Raw genomic sequence first — 19,395 nt, 5'->3', positions numbered from 1 at the left:
TCGTCTAGCATAACACTCACGTCTAAGCATATTTTTAAACCCGTGTGTGTGTGTGTGCATGCATATTTTCTGTGTTCATCAGACCCTGCGCGAGGAGAATTCGTCCCACGAGAAGGACATGAACAACATGCAGGCTCGATCCGAAGAGGAGGCCAACCACATGAAGGAGAGCCAGGCTCGAGCTCTGGAGGAGGTCGCCAAGAAACACCGAGTGACCCTGGAGAGCGCTCTCAACAACGCGGAGAAGGAGAAGAACCGCATGCTGGCTGTGAGCACACACACACACACACACACACACACACACACACACACACACACACACACACACACACACACACACACACACACACGTGCAGTCAGAAACATGTGTTACTGCTGCTTTGATGGGAACAAAAAACGCACATAACCGATAGTAATTTGTCCGACAGAGGGAGCATCAGGTGTCGTTTCATTCTCACGGTGCTGGATGAAAAGTATCAGCTGGATGTTTGAATTGATCCTCCTTCATCAAGCTTCTTCTCAAACCCGTATGAGCTCCGTGTCCTTGGGAAGCTTGGTTCTCAAAGTCTTGCTCTCTTTATGGAGACCAGAGGTAGAAAGGGAAACATGTATCACACTAATCAACAATATATTTACAGTAGTTATTGTTGGCTTCACCTCGAACAGCTACAGTACTCTCAACTTCTCTCCAACACACATCTCTTGATATGGAGATCATTTGAACATTTCCTCATCTCCTGTTGTATGTAAATGAAACGTCGGACATTGAGAAGTGACTCAGATTACAAGCTGTCTCTCTCTCTCTGCATTCTGTCGCCTGCCAAAAGATTTCAGTGTGTTGATGACACACAGCTAATGAAGGAGTGGTGGTGATGGATGGCAGACGTCTTGTGGTGTCTGCATATGTTTCAGTGTCATCAACCACCCACCACATATTGTGTATGTGTGTGTGTATGTGTGTGTGTGTGTGTGTGTGTGTACGCAGGTGTATCGACCCTTAACGCCGACATTGTTACCTGCGATACAAGTGCAGTTTGTAAAGTACAACCACAGTCCTGCACTGTTTGCTGTTGCTGCTCATTAAGAAAGAGGAGACGGCCGCACTCATTGACCCCCCACAGACACTCTGCAGGATGGTTTGAGGGATTTCAGCGGGTGAGCAGTCGCAGGCGTGACTCTCTAACCTCCGAGATAACTCCACGTCGGTCACCATCTGCTACAAGAGCTGCAAAGAAGCTAAGAGCTCTCTTTGCCTCGACTTGAACTGCACACTTGTGGTGTCTCCTGAAGGTCTAAATGTTGTTACACAAGCGTTTCCTCTTCGGTATGAATACACTCGTTGTGACCTTTTTGGAGTTGAAACACAGAGAAGTGTCTTTATGTTATTATACTCAGCTGGTGGCCTCGACTGTAAAAGTTGATATGCAAAGAAATTGAGACTAAAATTCATGCGTCGCTCTCTTTTTAAGAACAACATTGTAGTAACGAATATGATGTGTTTTAAAACATAGATACATCATTAGGGGGAATAGTGTGTATTACTTCACTCAAAAGTAATATAAATTGTGTACAGCACTCACCACCGGCTCTCTGTCGTCCAATCAAATGGCTTTAAGGAGAGCAGAAAATAAAAGCACATCAGTGCAAACGGATTCCGACGGCGGCCGAGCGACAGACGGCAGAAAAGGTTGTAAATCGTCTGAACTCCTGTGCAGCTTCGGTAAAACAAACATGTTTGTTAAACTGTAGCTAATAGTTTTCATTCAGCCTCTGTTGAAGGCTGATCAGCTGATGTGCTTTCTCTTTCCTTCGACACGCCCGTTTGATATAAAACATGTTCCAGAGAGATGAGTTTGGGTGAACTAGTCCTTTAACTGTTGTGTGAAGTGGAGCTCTATCAGAACCCTGACAGCTGTTGTATCCAATAGACATGATTATGATTTGATAAGAGTCATTTAGCAGACGCTCTTATCCACAGTGACTTAAGTACAGGGACAGTGGAGCAGCTCAGGGTTAAGTACCTTGCTCAGGGGTACACTGGTATTGAACTCCCGACCTTCTAGTGGTTTGTTTGGAAGGCGTACCTCTAGACCACGAGGCCATCACCACCAATTACATTTAAAAGTACCCTCGGGTTATAGCTTCATATGGAACCAAGAAGTTATTTTGTAGTTTAATTCCTTCCTGCTTTTTCTTTAAAAACAAAATATTGATCAGCTCTTCAGGAAACGAGTCAGTGAAGCTGATCATCGAAACCAGCGACGATCAAAGGTGTGACTCTAAAACATTCCCAATAAAGCTTTGCGATCCTCTCTGCACAAAATGAATACGACGTCACACGTAGGCATGAAGAGTGAGAGGAGCTCAGATACCTGCAGAGACATGTGCAGCTGCTTTGTATTGTTAAAGGATTTCTAACAGTGACTCAGGAGCTGGCACAGGAGCAGACGCAGCCTCCTGACGTGGGAGCACTCTTATATTTATCACTCATCATGTAGAGCGCCTCATGTCCCCTGTGAGGGACCATGACGGTGATATAATGCCACAGAATAACAATAAATATCTGAATGAAAAGAAAGTGTGCGGCAGCTGATGTGCAGGTCGACTCCACACGCAGCAGCTCGGTGACACCCTGCTGTTTCTGGGTGATGCTAAAAACTGCTACTCCTCCTCTTCACACGTAGCTGCTTAAATGTGCTTTTGTGCGGGACACTATACAGCACTAATGAGATGAACACACTACCTACACGTGTGAGGAAATGCACAATTATAGAATGTATTCATTTTTAAATAGAAATGAGAGAAATGGCCTAATAATTGTGCAGAAGTGTAACCTTTCCGTGCTGCCGGGACATTTACACTTCACACTTAATAAAGGCAAAATTACTCATTTATGTTCAGCACTGAAATAATTCGAACTAATCAGGAACGTCAGATTTGGAAAAGGAGTGGGGGGGTCTGACATTTAAACGTGTGCAGGACCCTCAGACTTCAAATGTATGCAGTTGACATTTACTGCACACTAAACTGGAGAGTATGAAGTGAGTTCAGTAATCACAATTAGGGCAAATTGATGGATTTGAGGTGTGTGTGTGTGTGTGTGTGTGTGTGTGTGTGTGTGTGTGTGTGTGTGTGTGTGTGTGTGTGTGTGTGTGTGTGTGTGTGTGCATAAATATTTCACTGCTACTTACTTAGCTCAGTGTGTGTCGACCCCTAACTGGGCTTCAGCTCGTACCTACAGGAGACTCCCACTTCTTCGCTTGTCTTCTGCGTATTCTACGCTTTATATATATTCTTGGGACGAACGTGAGGTTTTTATTTTTACAAGTGAGGTCAGCTCTACTCCAAAGAACACCGCTGATTCTTATTGTTTTCCATGTGATCTTGAACCTCGTGTTTTTGAATATGAACCAGACAAATCTCAATTTGAGTTTTGAATCCTGCACTTTCAGAGGTCCCTGAAGTGACCCGCTCTTTTTCCAGTGCGCTCGGATGTCTTCTCTTTGAAACATGTTCCGGCGGGACCTCTTTGCATTCTGTGCGCCGCTTGCTCATCGTCTAATCCTATTGAAATGGAACGACGCAGTTCCTTTCTAATGAAGCGCAAACTGTGCTCGGTTCATCTGGCAAATTCGGTCAGATTTGGCGACGCTTTCTGAGGTATGAGAGGAGCTGAAGTTGCACGAGAAGCCTGAGTGCAAACGTGATCGGAGGATCGGTTGACGGTTAAATGTTTGATTGTATTAACATTTTGTCGGGTCCAAAGTGAATGTTTTATGTTGTGTTGCTAACGCGGCTCGACGTCTGTGTCACGTGGTATCGATCAAAAGCCTTGCTAGTTGCCAGTTAGTGTGAAAAACAACCTGCGTCACACCGACTGCTGCTCCTCGCACATCACACGCTTTGTTCCCTCTTGTGCTTCCTCTTCCAATAGTTCCACATTCCCAAATTTCAGCTTTTGTATCTTTTTCTATGAGTAAGTGAAATTGCCCCTGAGGATTACAAAGTGGGCACTGGGACTCGTCTAATGAGCCCGAGGTCGAGCTGTTCCGCGCCGCCGCCGAACACTAATTTGACTGCAGCCGTGGCGTCGGCTCCACCAGCCTGAAATAGCCTCGTGCTGATGCCCGATCTCCACAGGGCCCTTTATTCCAGTCACACACGGCCATTTGGAAGCAAGCGATCAAATATTCTCTTGCATCAAAGTTGCATAATGAGAACGTGTTTTAAATGATGCTCCGCAGTCGAGCCGACAGCGACATTAAGAGAAGAGCGTTTCGCATTCCCGTAGCGATTAGATATGACTTCCATATGCAGACTTTCTGTCCCGCTGTGATTTCCGTGGCCTCATTTTGCGTCACGCTGTCACTGATACGCACATTAATTCCCCATTGTTCACGCTGCCAGTGTTGGTGCAAGAGTGTCCATCGAAGGAGAGACGGGGTTGGGAGGCGGGGTTGGGAGGCGGCGTTCGGTCACTTCTCGCTCATGAGAGGAAAGACCCTCTTCATCATCGCTTGATTCTTCTGTCTGATCCGAGTTCATCACGTCGAGTTAATCATCATTTCCTTCCCCAGCCCTGCTCTCTCGCTGCTTTAGATTATAATGAGAGTTGTCTGCGAGAAGGCCGGGTTTGGAATTTAAATGAATGTGTCTGCGGTACCTCAGTCTCGCTCTCCACACCGAGCGGCAGAGTACGACATGAATCCTGATCAGTCGTATTACATTCCTCCACATCGGCCTCCGTTTCCAAATCACCTGACGTATCAATCAGCACTCCCACAAATTAAATTCCACACATATTGAGAGAAACGTGTGTTTGATGTAATGCTTGTTGTATTTCATGGTCTGATGCATTGAAACGAGTTTTATATGTAAAAGTACACATGAGATCATTCAGTGTCAGGGTGGCACCAAGGATGTGAAGCTTGTGTACCGTAGTATTTATTAATAAGACATTTGGTAGCTTTATCATCTTGTAATTAGCTGAACAGGACAAAACGCTTCAACTACATTCTGCCATATACTTTCCTTCCTTCCTTCCTTCCTTCCTTCCTTCCTTCCTTCCTTCCACCTAAGTGTTTAACTCTGCACACAAGTGAGATATGTGATATGAAAGGGGCTGCAGATAGTGATCACTTAACCCGGTCCCCCTTCTTCAGAAATCTGTTTTGAGTCTCACCGCTGTCTAATCCGACCGTGTGCAACCTGCCCAGCAACAAACAGCAGACAAGCAAAGACGGCAACGAACATTTAGCAAGTGGAGCTGGACGGAGGGTAAATATTGCACCAACAGTCACCAGGTGGATGGAAACAAAGTGGGTTCTGCTGCCCCTAATGAATTGATTAACGCATCTTTAAATACACATCAACAGAGATTAGGGTCTGTAGGGATTACATCCACACTCGCCAAAAGGTTGCGCAGCAGGAGAAACAAGGCGAGTTGCTAATTATCCCTCGAAGAGACCACGCAACATGTAGAAATAGAGGAAAGTTTGAAGTTAGATTCACAAGCGAGGAACAGTCTCCAGGAGAGCCTGTGTGAGGACCCATGGGGGGGATCGGACGGATGTGGATGTAGTTTGGGATTTAGTCGTAGCCTGAAGACGGGCAGGTACTGGCCCACTTCTTATAGTTGCATAAGAGTGTTGAAAGTATTGCAAGCAACAACCTGGAGCTGCTTGTTAAGGAAAGCAGCAGCGGACTGACGGGTGCAAACTCGTCCCAGATTAGACAAAGTGTTTTGTGTGTCAGTCAGTCGTCAGAGAGACGTCCACTGGTGAAACACGAGATGTCATCGCACATGAATTACTGTTATTTGTCACTTTTTCTTCCATTCAGATGAATTTCTGCAAAGTTAAATTCATTTTCATGAAAGTGTCACAGAAGTCAACACACTGAATGTGTTTCTTTTAATGAATAATGAATAATGGTGGCAAATGTCATTTGACATTACAGCAATTTTCCCGCAGCTCTAATTGTCCTCGGAGAGCCGCGATCGTTGCACACTATATCAAATAAAATAAAATCAAATGTATTTATATAGCCCAATATCATAAATTATACATTTGTCCCAGTGTGCTTTACAGACTGTACAGGTTACGACACCCTCTGTCCTTACACCCTCTGTCCTTAGACCCTCTGTCCTTAGACCCTCTGTCCTTAGACCCTCTGTCCTCAGACCCTCTGTCCTTAGACCCTCTGTCCTTAGACCCTCCGTCCTTAGACCCTCTGTCCTTAGACCCTCTGTCCTTAGACCCTCTGTCCTTAGACCCTCTGTCCTTAGACTCTCTGTCCTTAGACCCTCTGTCCTTAGACCCTCTGTCCTCAGACCCTCTGTCCTTAGACCCTCGCATCGCACAAGGAGAAACTTCCTAAAAGAAACCCCATAATTAAAGGGGGAAAATGGAAGAAACCTCAGGGAGAGACTGAGGAGGGATCCCTCTCCCAGGACGGACAGACGTGCAATAGATGTCGTGTGTACAGGATAAACAACATAGTACAAATACAACATGTGACAGAAACGATGTGTTGAAAAAGAGAAAGTTTGGATGAATCCAGGAAAATGTCAATAAGGCTTCCCGGTGTCCAGCAGGACCAGGGCAGCAGGCGCAGCCACGATTCATGATCCTGACGTAAACTTTATCAGTGGCAACCTGCCACATGAGACACAGACACTCCGGGGATGATGCCCCGGATGGTGAGTTAGTAACATACATTTACATAAATGCATACAGATAGAGAGGGAGAGGAGGAGAGAGGGAAGAGAAGGAAGAGAGCAGGGAGGTGTCCCGCGGCAGTCTAAGCCTATAGCAGCATAACTAGGGGCTGATTCAGGGCAAACCTGAGCCAGCCCTAACTATAAGCTTTATCAAAAAGGAAAGTCTTTAGCCTGCTCTTAAATGTGGAGAGGGTGTCTGCCTCCCGAACACAAACTGGAAGCTGGTTCCACTGGAGAGGAGCTTGATAGCTGAAGGCTCTGGCTCCCATTGTACTCTTAGAGACTCTAGGAACCACAAGTAACCCTGCAGTCTGGGAGCGCAATGCTCTAGTTGGTTTATAAGGTACTATGAGATCTTTAAGATATGCTGGAGCCTGACCATTAATTGATTTGTAAGTCAGGAGAAGGATTTTGAATTCTATTCTGTATTTTACCGGGAGCCAGTGCAGAGCAGCTGATACAGGAGTAATATGATCCCATTTCCTTGTTCTTAGTCAATACACGTGCCTTTTGGATCAACTGAAATATATCTTACAGGAATATATCTGGCTCTGTAGTCTAACATTATCAATCTCTGGAGAAAAGCATGAGCGAGATCTTTCTCAGATGAGTCTTGGTCCTGAACTTCAGATATAAATTCAGAATACGGACCAGGAGGGCGGTACAGTAACAAATAAAACTGGCTTTATTGTTTTCCATGTTGGGTTTGAGAGCGTAAGAACAGAAATCGTTCCTCATTCATCAGCAGCCAGTGATGAGCTTTATTGTGTTAACAATGCTGCAGTGGTTTCTCCCTCTTCTCTGTGAAGGACGTCGAAGTAGTTTTGAAGTATTTTTAGAATTTGCGCTCGGATGAAGTCAAAGAAAGAGGAGCGAGGGAGGCAGGTTCTGCATCTGCAGCACACGGAGGAGGAAACGCTGCACGCACGTGAGGGACGTGAGTAGTGTTGATGTCCACCGCCGGAGCAACACACCCACAGTCGTGTCTATCGCCGGATCATTTCATAACACATGATACTAATACTTTGTACTGGGCTTCTAATAAAACATGCATACTCGACGGGGACATGAATTCTTCATGCAGGCCCGCAGAAGATTCTCGTTGATGCTCTTTGACTTTTATCGCTGGTCTCTGATTGTTTTGCACAGGAGCTGGAGCAGCAGTTCGAGAAGGAGCGGCTCGCGCTGGAGGAGCAGAAGACGAGTCTCAGGGAGCAGCTGGACGCGCTGAGGGACGAGCTGACCTCCAAACTCACCGCAGCCAATGAAGAGGTAGGACACCTGCAGCTCTATATGTGCACCGGACCTCCCTGTGCATTGATGTCGGATCAATACAAGCTTACATACACGTGCATGTTCACAACCCTTCCAGCTTTCTTTACTTGCGTCCTTATTAGTTTTACTAATAAATATATGTTGCATGCGCTGAACACCGCAATGAAAAATATACTTATTTTGAGATTTCTACTGTAGATGTTCACGTTTCCATTTTTTCAAAACACTTTAAGAGCTTCTCGTCCAAATGTCATCCTTGGCCTTCGACCATCTGTTGATGAAAATCACGTGACGTGATTGAAAGCTCCAGAACAGCTGCTAAACTTTGTTTGTAATGAACTTCTGATTCACTGCTCTTCACTTTGTGTCGGTAATGTCACCAAGTGAGAGAAGGGAGTCTGGTCTCACCCGTGTGCTGCATGAATAATGAATAAATAATGAAACATTTTTACCATTTGAAAGATGAAGTAAGCAGCATATTACCAGCTGAAGAAGGAAGGTGAGGCTCGCTCCCAGTTGTGCAGCATCCGTCTGTCTTACAGGAAACTGTATAAACCCAGAAAGAGTTCACATCTCAAAGCTGAATGTCTTCAAGTCTTTATTACACTGATTGTCCCTGAACACCACACATTTGTCAGAGAGCCAACTCTAATTTAGAATGTGAAGTATTCCGATTTGTTTTATTTGTGTAGTTTTAAACGTAACGAGTGTATGAGACGACGTATATTTAATGTTTTTTGAGTAGAAACAAACACAAGTATTGTACAACTGTTACCCGATGCAGCGAGAGAAGCTCTGTTCGTTCCCTCACAAAGTTGTTGTTTAATCCTTATTGCTTTTGTTTGTGCCTCTAAATTCTCCCTGTGCTTTTAACTTCCAGGTAAATTAATATCTGATGCTTTGAAAAACTATGTTGCAGCGTTGGCAAAAAGTATATGTGCCTGGCTCATTTCAAAATCAGAAATAGAAAGGCTTATTGAATGCATTTTTGATGGAACTTCCACCTCGCCGAGCATAAAATGCTGATGTAGTGTTCAAGGTTGCTGCCACACTGAGATACAGCCTGAAGCGCAACAGTGTAGAGGTTGTGAATATGGTTTGTTCTCTGTGTGTAACTCCACTGTCTCTCCTCCCCGCAGCTGATCCGGCTGCAGCAGGAGGTGCAGCAGGGGGAGCAGGACATGGGATCAGCTGAGGGACAGATCTGCACGCTGAAGGAGGCGCAGGACAAACTGCTGGAGGAGCTGGACGCCACCAGGGCTCGACTGAGAGAGACCAGCAACCTGCTGACGGCACTGCAGGTCAACACACACACACACACACACACACACACGTGTGTTTAGTCCTGGACTTCACAACAACAGGGCGTGACCTCAACCCTTAACTTAAACTTCATCAGAAGGTTACAATAACACCAGGAGTTCACTGTCAGAAGAAATAAGGAACAATGTCCTCACTCTCAAGGTGTAAAACTCACATTTGTCCAATGATAGAATTATACTGTACGTACACAAACAATATAACCACTGGGACTTTTCACAATGAAGTACGGCCCTTTTTAAAATTAATTGATCTTTTTTCTCTTCTCATTTTTGACTTATTTAGTCCATAAAATGTCAAAGAATTGTGAACGTTTAAAACATTTTTAACTGACAGTCCAAAACCCAAAAGATATTGCAATGATACGAATAATGAGTGTTTTCTGTTTGGATTAAAAATATTCAGTCCTCCGCTGTAGACTTGGGGTTTGACCAGAGCGTGTTTCTGAAGGACTTCCATGTCGTCCCTTTGTTTGGATTGACATCGCTCGTGGCAACATTTTGTGTTGGCTGTTAGCAAAGTTACTGCAAAAGGCTTTAACCTTTTTTCACGCTTCAGAAAATCCCAAAAGTTTTCAGAGTTGCCTTAAGAACTCGATTCTTGCTGGTGCGGAAAAACCTTTGAGCGGCGTTTAGACTACGATGGCACACTCTGTCTGTCTGCCTGTCTGTCCGTCTGTCTCTCTGAGTTTGACTGTCTGTCTGTCTGTCTGTGTATTTCTCAGGGAGAGTTAGAGTTCCAAAAGCGTCAACATGAAGCCAAACTCATCACCACCAAAGAAGAAGAAAAACTTAAGATGGACAAGATGGCTCTGGAGCTGGAGCTCAAATGGACCGAAACACTCAGGTTAGCGTGTTGGTGTGTCGGTGTGTCGGTGTGTCGGTGTGTTGGTGTGTTGGTGTGTTGGTGTGTCAGCGTGTTGGTGTGTTGAGTAAACTTGAGTAAACAAACATCCACAGCTGACGACACAGGTTCTAAAACAATAAGCATTAAATAAATACAAAGTCATTTTGTATTTTACTACAATAAGAGACGTGTGAGCACGACAGTAATGTTGTTACTGCACTAAAATAAATGAACCAGCCCACCACAGAGACAATGATATTAATAAATGGAAGTCTTTCTCTTTCCTTATTTTAATTTCTCACACACACACACACACACACACACACACACACCCTCTCAAAGTCTCCACTGTGTTAAGGTGAGAACTAATGTACCTTTAACACCTCGTCAGCCTTTAAAGACTCTTTTAAAGTTTATCTCGATGGTCAAAACCACACAAAGCTTTTCCACCTAAAACAAAGATTCGGTCTTTTTGTTTATGTTTAAGAGACTTTAGACGAGGCTGAATGTGAGATCTCATGGACAGTAACTCCCAGGTGAATGAGTGGATCAGTGGTGAACAGTGTGAACACACACATGCATCTTTTTCAGAAACCGTGTCCCAGTTCCCCCGGATAATCCCCAGAACACACTCAACTGTAGTTGTTCCACTGTTCACAATGAGGTCTTTGCCGCTCCACAGTAATTGGGACACTGTCTCTGCAAAGAGAATTGGCTATAGAATTATTTTTCTTTTGAAAGCTATTTTTGTGATCACCACAATTAAATCAAACAAATATCTCAGACATGAGAAAATGTTCCTGAGTGCAAAGTCACAGCAGATCCAAACACTGCACTTACAGCACACTGCTGGGCACCATAAGAAATTTCTCTCATCATGAGCTCCTCCAGCGACCCGGAGCTTCATCTCAACCTGCAACTTTGTTTAATCTGTAGATGCCCCGGCTCTTTGTAAAGGTCACGCTTGATATTATGTGATATGTTCAGCCCTTCCTCACTCTCTGAGCGCTCTGCGTGCCTCACCACGGTATCTCTTTTTACTCCACTTCACTTCCTGTATTACTTTCCTCTCAAATCCCTTAAATTCGCTCTTAAATCTGTTTAGTTTAACAGGACAAAAGGGTAAATGCAAGTTGTTTAAAGCCAGAGATAAACACAGATCATCAGATCAGGATCACAAAATGTAGCTAAATGTTTTTAATGCTTTGTATTGGCCTCCTGATCGTCTGCTTTCCAAGTGTAAAGAGAGAAAAGCATCAGAGGACCAATAAAGTCAAGCGAATGAAGTGATGTTTAAATATCAGGAACCTTTAGCGTCCTTTTCCTCGTATCTCGGGAATCAACACAACCTAAATCTGTCAGCAGCTTCTCTCCAGACACTTGTTTTCTTTTTATATAACTCCCTGGAAGTACGAAGCTTCTCTACACAATCTTCTTCCTAACGAGGACATACTTCACTAATCATGCAAATGTGGCTTCTAACTGTTTCAAGCTGTGTGAAAAGACCCCACAAAGTTTAATATTTTAAAGGGGACACATGATGAAAAGCTCACTTTTGTCAGTGCGTGTGCATACGTGTGAGTATCTGGAGTGCCTTGTACCGTCAGCAAACTGCCTCATCTGAGTATCTCCACCCACGTCTTGAGAACGACCTTTTGCAAAGCTGCAGCATATTTTCCTCGCAGACTGGGCTTAAAGGCCGGTGCTGAAACGATTCAGACAGAAGGGTCTATTAACACACACAGCGTGCAAACATGTTGCAGCAGAAACCTTTTAGTACAAGTATGAACCTGAAGACTGAGCATCACATGTCATCTCTAAGCGTCTTGGATTAAAAGGGACTTTGACAACGATGGTGTGACATTAAAGACTAAAAGCGTCCGTAGATTAATAACGGCCTGTTCTATCCGTCTGCAGCGGCGACACGCTGACTGTGGCCAATTCAGTTAAATCACGAATACATATCAGAGTCATGATACGAGCAGAAGTCCACACACCGCAGGAGAAACAACACACCTCGTGTCCGTCTGTCGGCCTGCCCCTCCTCTCTGTCTCCTCTTCACTCACCTTCCTTTGTCTTGGTGTCTTCGGTGGTTGCGGTGAGTACTCTGCGGTTAGTGAGCCGGCCCTATGAAGAGTTCTGGCTTGAATCCGTGTTTCACAGAGGAAACTCTCCGTGAGAGCATCGTCACGGAGCCGAGCTCTCCGCGCCTCCACATGAACAGAGACGATCGAGCGGAGACGGTGCCAGGACAGTTTGTCCTGCTGGTCGCTCTGAAGACCTTGTAGAGAGTGTGTGAGGGACTCGCATCTGTTCCCTCGTGAGTCAGTGAGTCGCTGAAATATCTCAACACCTGTTGGATGAAGTACTTAGTGCTAAAGTCGTTATAGTATAGAAACACTCAAAGTCCTGCATTCAGAATGTTTTCTGAGGTAAAGAAGTAAAAATACTTATTCTGTATTATTATTAATGCGTTTAACTTTAATGTTGCAACTGTAGAAGCTTATGTCTCATATACTGACACCGGGTCGTTTGTGAATTCCACAAAGGGATCAATAAAGTTTTATCTTAACCGACACGATAAATTATTTGTTGATTATATTTTGCATTATTAATCAGAATCTGAATCTTCAAAGTAACGTAAATTATCAATAAATATAGTAAAAGGTACAATAATTACCTAGAAATGGAAATACTCCAGTACAATTATGAGGTACTTGTACGTGTACCCCCGCTCCCCCTGCAGAGAGCAGAGTTGGTAGAAGACGCCTCCGGCAGGTTTTGTGTGGAGCGATATTTGCGTTTGGGAATATGTGACTAAACTCTGCAGCCTGTGATTCGACATTGACATTAACAAGGTAAATATCAGAAGGACAGCTAATATTTAATCTCCCTCATTACCACCTACAGGAGCTCTAATCCCATCGGAGGGTTTGTGGAAAGCTTTTAGTCGAGCAATGTGACTTTGAACTCAGAGGGACATGAACATGTCTCGTTTAAAGAAGCTCAATACGTCCTGGTCATTCTTTAATACAAAGTTAAATAATAAATAACTCCTGAGAACTAACTTAATATGGAGGTTAATAATGCTTTAAGGTTTGTTATTCACCTTGGAAATAGTCATTCGACAAGAGAAGCAGAAGCTCCACTGACTGGACATCTTTATCCACAAACACTCTGCAGATGTTCTGTGTGTCTGCCCCGTGATCCGGATCCGCTCCAACATGTGATGTGGTTCTTCTCGCTCCGTCCTGCTGCACCCTTTTAACCAAGTTCAAGAAGATCCGGGCTGTAGTTCTTCTGTAATCCTGCCGACAAACAAGGAAACCAAACGATTAGAAAGCACACACTTCTAAAATCTGCATGTGACACCCTCTGTCTATAGAGTATAACATGTCAAATATGCATCATCACACACCCACAAACACACACCTTAAATGAACTTCTACACTTTGCAAGTCAGTACAGAAAACAGAAAAGAAAACACACAATATTACATGTAAACACACACACACACACACACACACACACACACACACGCGCGCGCACATCACGCTAATATGAAAAGATGTGTCGAGGATATTTATCGCTCACAACATTGTGGTATGAAACAGAGAGGAATCAATAAAACACAGATATAGTTGATTAAATATTATTTCGTTATAATGGGAACTCTACTGCTTCGAGCACACAGTCGTGTAGAGTCCTCCAGACCAAGAGAATCTTATCCTTATATCGGAGTCCTGAAGGAACGCCCGAACCTTGTCGCAACGTACTTTCAACATACATTGATCCACATTCAATCATGGCACAATGGCAACCTGATGTAAAGGTCACTTTCTCATGACCTTTGAGGGGTCCCCTTAACTTCCTAAGGTCATGAGATCATATCCTGTTATGCACATCCGGTATGAATCCTAGGGCCCCTTGATGTAAACTTAATGAATAGGACATTGTTCATTATAGATTATCTTAACAGATGGTTGAGGTTATTTTTACAAACATAGAGCATCCAGTATAACCGTAACAGGATTGGTACAAAGCCGACGTGTCAACGATGTAAAACAGTACCGAGCCGGGGACATGAGAGATCACAGGCAACAGAAATGGATGTGAAAGTAGACGTCAGCACCGATGTTACATCATCCTCCTCACATCCTGTGAGGACTCTGGCAGCTGGTTCTGGACCAGTTGTTGCCGTCTTACAGTAGGTAGACACTCGTGCGTTACAGTAGTCTGTTCGAGATGTTGGGAAGGCTTGCACGAGGATTTCAGGGTCTTAAATGAGAACATGTGCCTTTTTATATCTCACAGAATGCAGCCAATTATCCCACATTCATCCTGGATATCTCCTCCATCTTCTGACAGTTCATCCTTTACCTCGCTCTCCATCTGCCATCGTCTCCTGCCCGGCAGATGCTATAGAACTACGCTTATTAGGAAGACCAGAGCTCTTTGAAGCCCAAGGCTGTGTGTGTGTGTGTGTGTGTGTGTGTGTGTGTGTGTGTGTGTGTGTGTGTGTGTGTGTGTGTGTGTGTGCTTTAGTCCGCCTTCAGTCTGACACTTTCTGGCTGTCAAAGTAACAAAAAAACGCGTTTACCTCGATATTTCATTTAACAGCTGCCATTTCAACTCCCACACAGCTATTAAGCTATTACAGTGACAACACACACACACACACACACACACACACACACACACACACACACACACACACACACACACAAGGTCTGATAAAGGGCCATTTATTGTTCCCTTGAAGTGAATGTAGAGCTCTCTGAAGCACCTTCACCTTCGCTGTAAAGTGTTTGTTTGATTGTTGACTCGTGAGCCGTAATAAAACTCATATCACCAAAAACAACAAGAGTAAAAAAAGTCAAATGTAATTTTAATTGCTTTATAAATATTTGGCGAGATTATCTTGTTGACTGTAGCTCTCCTTTACTCACGCAGAACACGCTTATCTTCCAGGCCGCCCATGGTGTTTAACCCATGCCAGCATTGTTTAAAAAGAGAGACTCACTAAAACACGAAGACACACGTCTCCCTCACGTCTCCCTCACATCTCCCTCACGTCTCCCTCACGTCTCCCTCACGTCTCCCCTCACGTCTCCCTCACGTCTCCCCTCACGTCTCCCTCACGTCTCCCTCACGTCTCCCTCACGTCTCCCTCACGTCTCCCTCACGTCTCCCCTCACGTCTCCCTCACGTCTCCCCTCACGTCTCCCTCACGTCTCCCTCACGTCTCCCTCACGTCTCCCTCACGTCTCCCTCACGTCTCCCCTCACGTCTCCCTCACGTCTCCCCTCACGTCTCCCCTCACGTCTCCCTCACGTCTCCCTCACGTCTCCCCTCACGTCTCCCCTCACGTCTCCCCTCACGTCTCCCTCACGTCTCCCTCACGTCTCCCCTCACGTCTCCCCTCACGTCTCCCTCACGTCTCCCCTCACGTCTCCCTCACGTCTCCCTCACGTCTCCCTCACGTCTCCCTCACGTCTCCCTCACGTCTCCCTCACGTCTCCCTCACGTCTCCCCTCACGTCTCCCTCCGTCTCCCCTCACGTCTCCCTCACGTCTCCCTCATGTCTCCCCCTCACGTCTCCCCTCACGTCTCCCCTCATGTCTCCCTCACGTCTCCCCTCACGTCTCCCCTCACGTCTCCCCTCACTGTCTCCCCTCACGTCTCCCTCACGTCTCCCTCACGTCTCCCTCACGTCTCCCCCACGTCTCCCCTCACGTCCTCCCCTCACGTCTCCCTCACGTCTCCCTCACGTCTCCCCTCCACGTCTCCCCTCACGTCTCCCCTCACGTCTCCCCCTCACGTCTCCCCTCACGTCTCCCTCACGTCTCCCCTCATGTCTCCCCTCACGTCTCCCTCACGTCTCCCCTCACGTCTCCCCTCACGTCTCCCCTCACGTCTCCCTCACGTCTCCCCTCACGTCTCCCTCACGTCTCCCCTCACGTCTCCCCTCACGTCTCCCTCACGTCTCCCCTCACGTCTCCCTCACGTCTCCCTCACGTCTCCCCTCACGTCTCCCCTCACGTCTCCCTCACGTCTCCCCTCACGTCTCCCCTCACGTCTCCCTCACGTCTCCCCTCACGTCTCCCCTCACGTCTCCCTCACGTCTCCCTCACGTCTCCCTCACGTCTCCCCTCACGTCTCCCTCACGTCTCCCTCACGTCTCCCCTCACGTCTCCCCTCACGTCTCCCCTCACGTCTCCCCTCACGTCTCCCCTCACGTCTCCCCTCACGTCTCCCCTCACGTCTCCCTCACGTCTCCCCTCACGTCTCCCTCACGTCTCCCTCACGTCTCCCCTCACGTCTCCCTCACGTCTCCCCTCACGTCTCCCTCACGTCTCCCCTCACGTCTCCCCTCACGTCTCCCTCACGTCTCCCCTCACGTCTCCCTCACGTCTCCCCTCACGTCTCCCCTCACGTCTCCCCTCACGTCTCCCCTCACGTCTCCCCTCACGTCTCCCTCACGTCTCCCTCACGTCTCCCCTCACGTCTCCCCTCACGTCTCCCCTCACGTCTCCCCTCACGTCTCCCTCACGTCTCCCTCACGTCTCCCTCACGTCTCCCCTCACGTCTCCCCTCACGTCTCCCCTCACGTCTCCCTCACGTCTCCCCTCACGTCTCCCTCACGTCTCCCTCACGTCTCCTCACGTCTCCCTCACGTCTCCCTCACGTCTCCCTCACGTCTCCCTCACGTCTCCCTCACGTCTCCCCTCACGTCTCCCTCACGTCTCCCTCACGTCTCCCCTCACGTCTCCCTCACGTCTCCCCTCACGTCTCCCTCACGTCTCCCCTCACGTCTCCCTCACGTCTCCCTCATGTCTCCCCTCACGTCTCCCTCACGTCTCCCCTCACGTCTCCCTCACGTCTCCCCTCACGTCTCCCCTCACGTCTCCCTCACGTCTCCCCTCACGTCTCCCTCACGTCTCCCTCACGTCTCCCCTCACGTCTCCCTCACGTCTCCCTCACGTCTCCCTCACGTCACGTCTCCCCTCACGTCTCCCCTCACGTCTCCCCTCACGTCTCCCCTCACGTCTCCCTCACGTCTCCCCTCACGTCTCCCCTCACGTCTCCCCTCACGTCTCCCTCACGTCTCCCCTCACGTCTCCCTCACGTCTCCCTCATGTCTCCCCTCACGTCTCCCTCACGTCTCCCCTCACATCATTTAATGGTAATTCAGTCACAAGCAAAGACTTCCAAAGTTATCCTGAATCCAATTTGCAAACTTCAGAAATGGTCCATATCCAGCCCATATAGACGGACCATAAATTAAAGCTGCACTAATAAATATATTTTGTATTAATAATGGACAAAGTGACTTTGGGTAATGTGATGAGAGCTGAGAACCACAGCATAACCATGTACCTTTTATTATTATTCATATCTTTATTAGAACCATGCACAAAAACATTCATCTCAAAAAGACAATGACTTATGTAGCTCATTTCCATCTGCAGCTCCTGGGCAGGTACACACAGATCAGCACTAACAACATTACAGTCACAATTAACTCCATTAAAAACTGTGTGTGTGTGTGTGTGTGTGTGTGTGTGTGTGTGTGTGTGTGTGTGTGTGTGTGTGTGTGTGTGTGTCTCTCCCCTCTCTCCTCTGTCTCTCTCTCTCTCCTCTCTCTCTCTCTCTCTCTCTCTCTCTCTCCTCTCTCTCTCTGTCTCTTCTCTCGCTCTCTCTCTCTTCTCCTCTCTCTCTCTCCTCTCTCTCTCTCTCGTTGCAGGCAGGAGTGTAAGAAGCTACGCGAGGAGCTGAGAGAGGACCACGAGGAGGACAAGGCCTCGGCCCTGAATCAGCTGACACAAAACAAGGAGCAGGAAATGTGCAGCGCCAGAGAGAGCTGGCAGAGGAAGGTGGAGGACCTGCTGGAGCAGGTAGGACCAGCTAACACGTCTGTGCTCATGTGCACTGCAGCATGAGCCTGTGCTCATGTGTGGTCCTGCTCGGTACAGTAATCTATAATATGACATCATCAGTTATCAGTTGATTTATATTTTGTATAAATATTCTGAATCAAATGAATGTTGTGGAGTAAAACGTTGAATATTATATGAAGTATTAAATAGTACTCAAGTACAAGTACCTCCCATATTGAGTGTATTTACTGGTTAAAGATGCTTTAAATCTTCAACTCGAGCTGTGAACACCAGACGGCTGCAGCTTGTAGTTTAATGTAATTATATCGGTAGTAAGAAAATCCATAGTGAGGGAGAGAGGAGAGAAAAGAGCCGCTGCGTCCCTTCAACGCTCAGGTCGACCTGTTAGACCTCCTGTCAGTGGCCGACTGACTGATTCCTTCCTCGCACTGCTGGACAAACTCACTCACACATTCATTATTTAAAGCTGCGCTGAATGCAGCAGGCGGCCGCCGCTAATGACTAATATTAATGTAGCGTTACTAAGCTCTCCTGTGGTCATCGTACACGCGGACACACACTTTATTAATGTTCATTTCTGCACGCCGCGTGCGTCAGCCGCTGGGCGTCGTCGTGCTGTCCGTCAGATCTCATCCTGTGATTAATGTGCTTCACGCCTCACAATCTGCACAACCGCTTTTATTCACTCTGATGTCACTTCAGGACGGCACGCCGTAGACCTCTTGATAGATGTGCGGTCAGATATCACTTTGGAAGTGCAATATGTGTCAAAGGCCTTTAAATGAAGTATTGTGGTGCTGCTGGGACGTCCCGTGTTCTGCTCACAGCTTGTTGTACCGCCGCCACGTTAACAAAGAATCAATGAATACAGGTTTAAAACATTCTGGAAGAAGCTCTTCCTCTGAGCGTTGCTTCATCACAACTATCTATATAGATATAGATATATAGATATATATATATATATATATATATCTATATATCTATATCTATATAGATAGTTGTGATGAAGCAACGCTCAGAGGAAGAGCTTCTTCCAGAATGTTTTAAACCTGTATTCATTGATTCTTTGTTAACGTGGCGGCGGTACAACAAGCTGTGAGCAGAACACGGGACGTCCCAGCAGCACCACAATACTTCATTTAAAGGCCTTTGACACATATTGCACTTCCAAAGTGATATCTGACCGCACATCTATCAAGAGGTCTACGGCGTGCCGTCCTGAAGTGACATCAGAGTGAATAAAAGCGGTTGTGCAGATTGTGAGGCGTGAAGCACATTAATCACAGGATGGGACGGACAGCACGACGACGCCCAGCGGCTGACGCACGCGG

At 46.5% G+C, this 19,395-nt stretch overlaps 1 protein-coding gene across 1 annotated transcript in view; it reads left to right on the top strand.

Annotated features, from left to right (window-relative positions):
• fam184ab (family with sequence similarity 184 member Ab) overlaps positions 1-18,781 on the top strand; it is a 32,518-nt gene extending 13,737 nt beyond the window's left edge. Inside the window, exons 8-13 of the mRNA XM_029425831.1 lie at positions 83-268; positions 7,871-7,993; positions 9,136-9,297; positions 10,041-10,162; positions 17,911-18,061; positions 18,767-18,781. Coding sequence (XP_029281691.1) covers positions 83-268; positions 7,871-7,993; positions 9,136-9,297; positions 10,041-10,162; positions 17,911-18,061; positions 18,767-18,781 — 759 coding nt within the window. The remainder of the gene's footprint in view (positions 1-82; positions 269-7,870; positions 7,994-9,135; positions 9,298-10,040; positions 10,163-17,910; positions 18,062-18,766) is intronic.
• Positions 18,782-19,395: the final 614 nt, after the last annotated feature.

Source organism: Cottoperca gobio, chromosome 24, assembly GCF_900634415.1.
Source record: "Cottoperca gobio chromosome 24, fCotGob3.1, whole genome shotgun sequence".
Classification (NCBI taxonomy): Eukaryota; Metazoa; Chordata; class Actinopteri; order Perciformes; family Bovichtidae; genus Cottoperca; species Cottoperca gobio.
The sequence above is the reverse complement of the archived record's forward strand: the minus strand, read 5'-3'. Positions and strand labels throughout refer to the sequence as shown.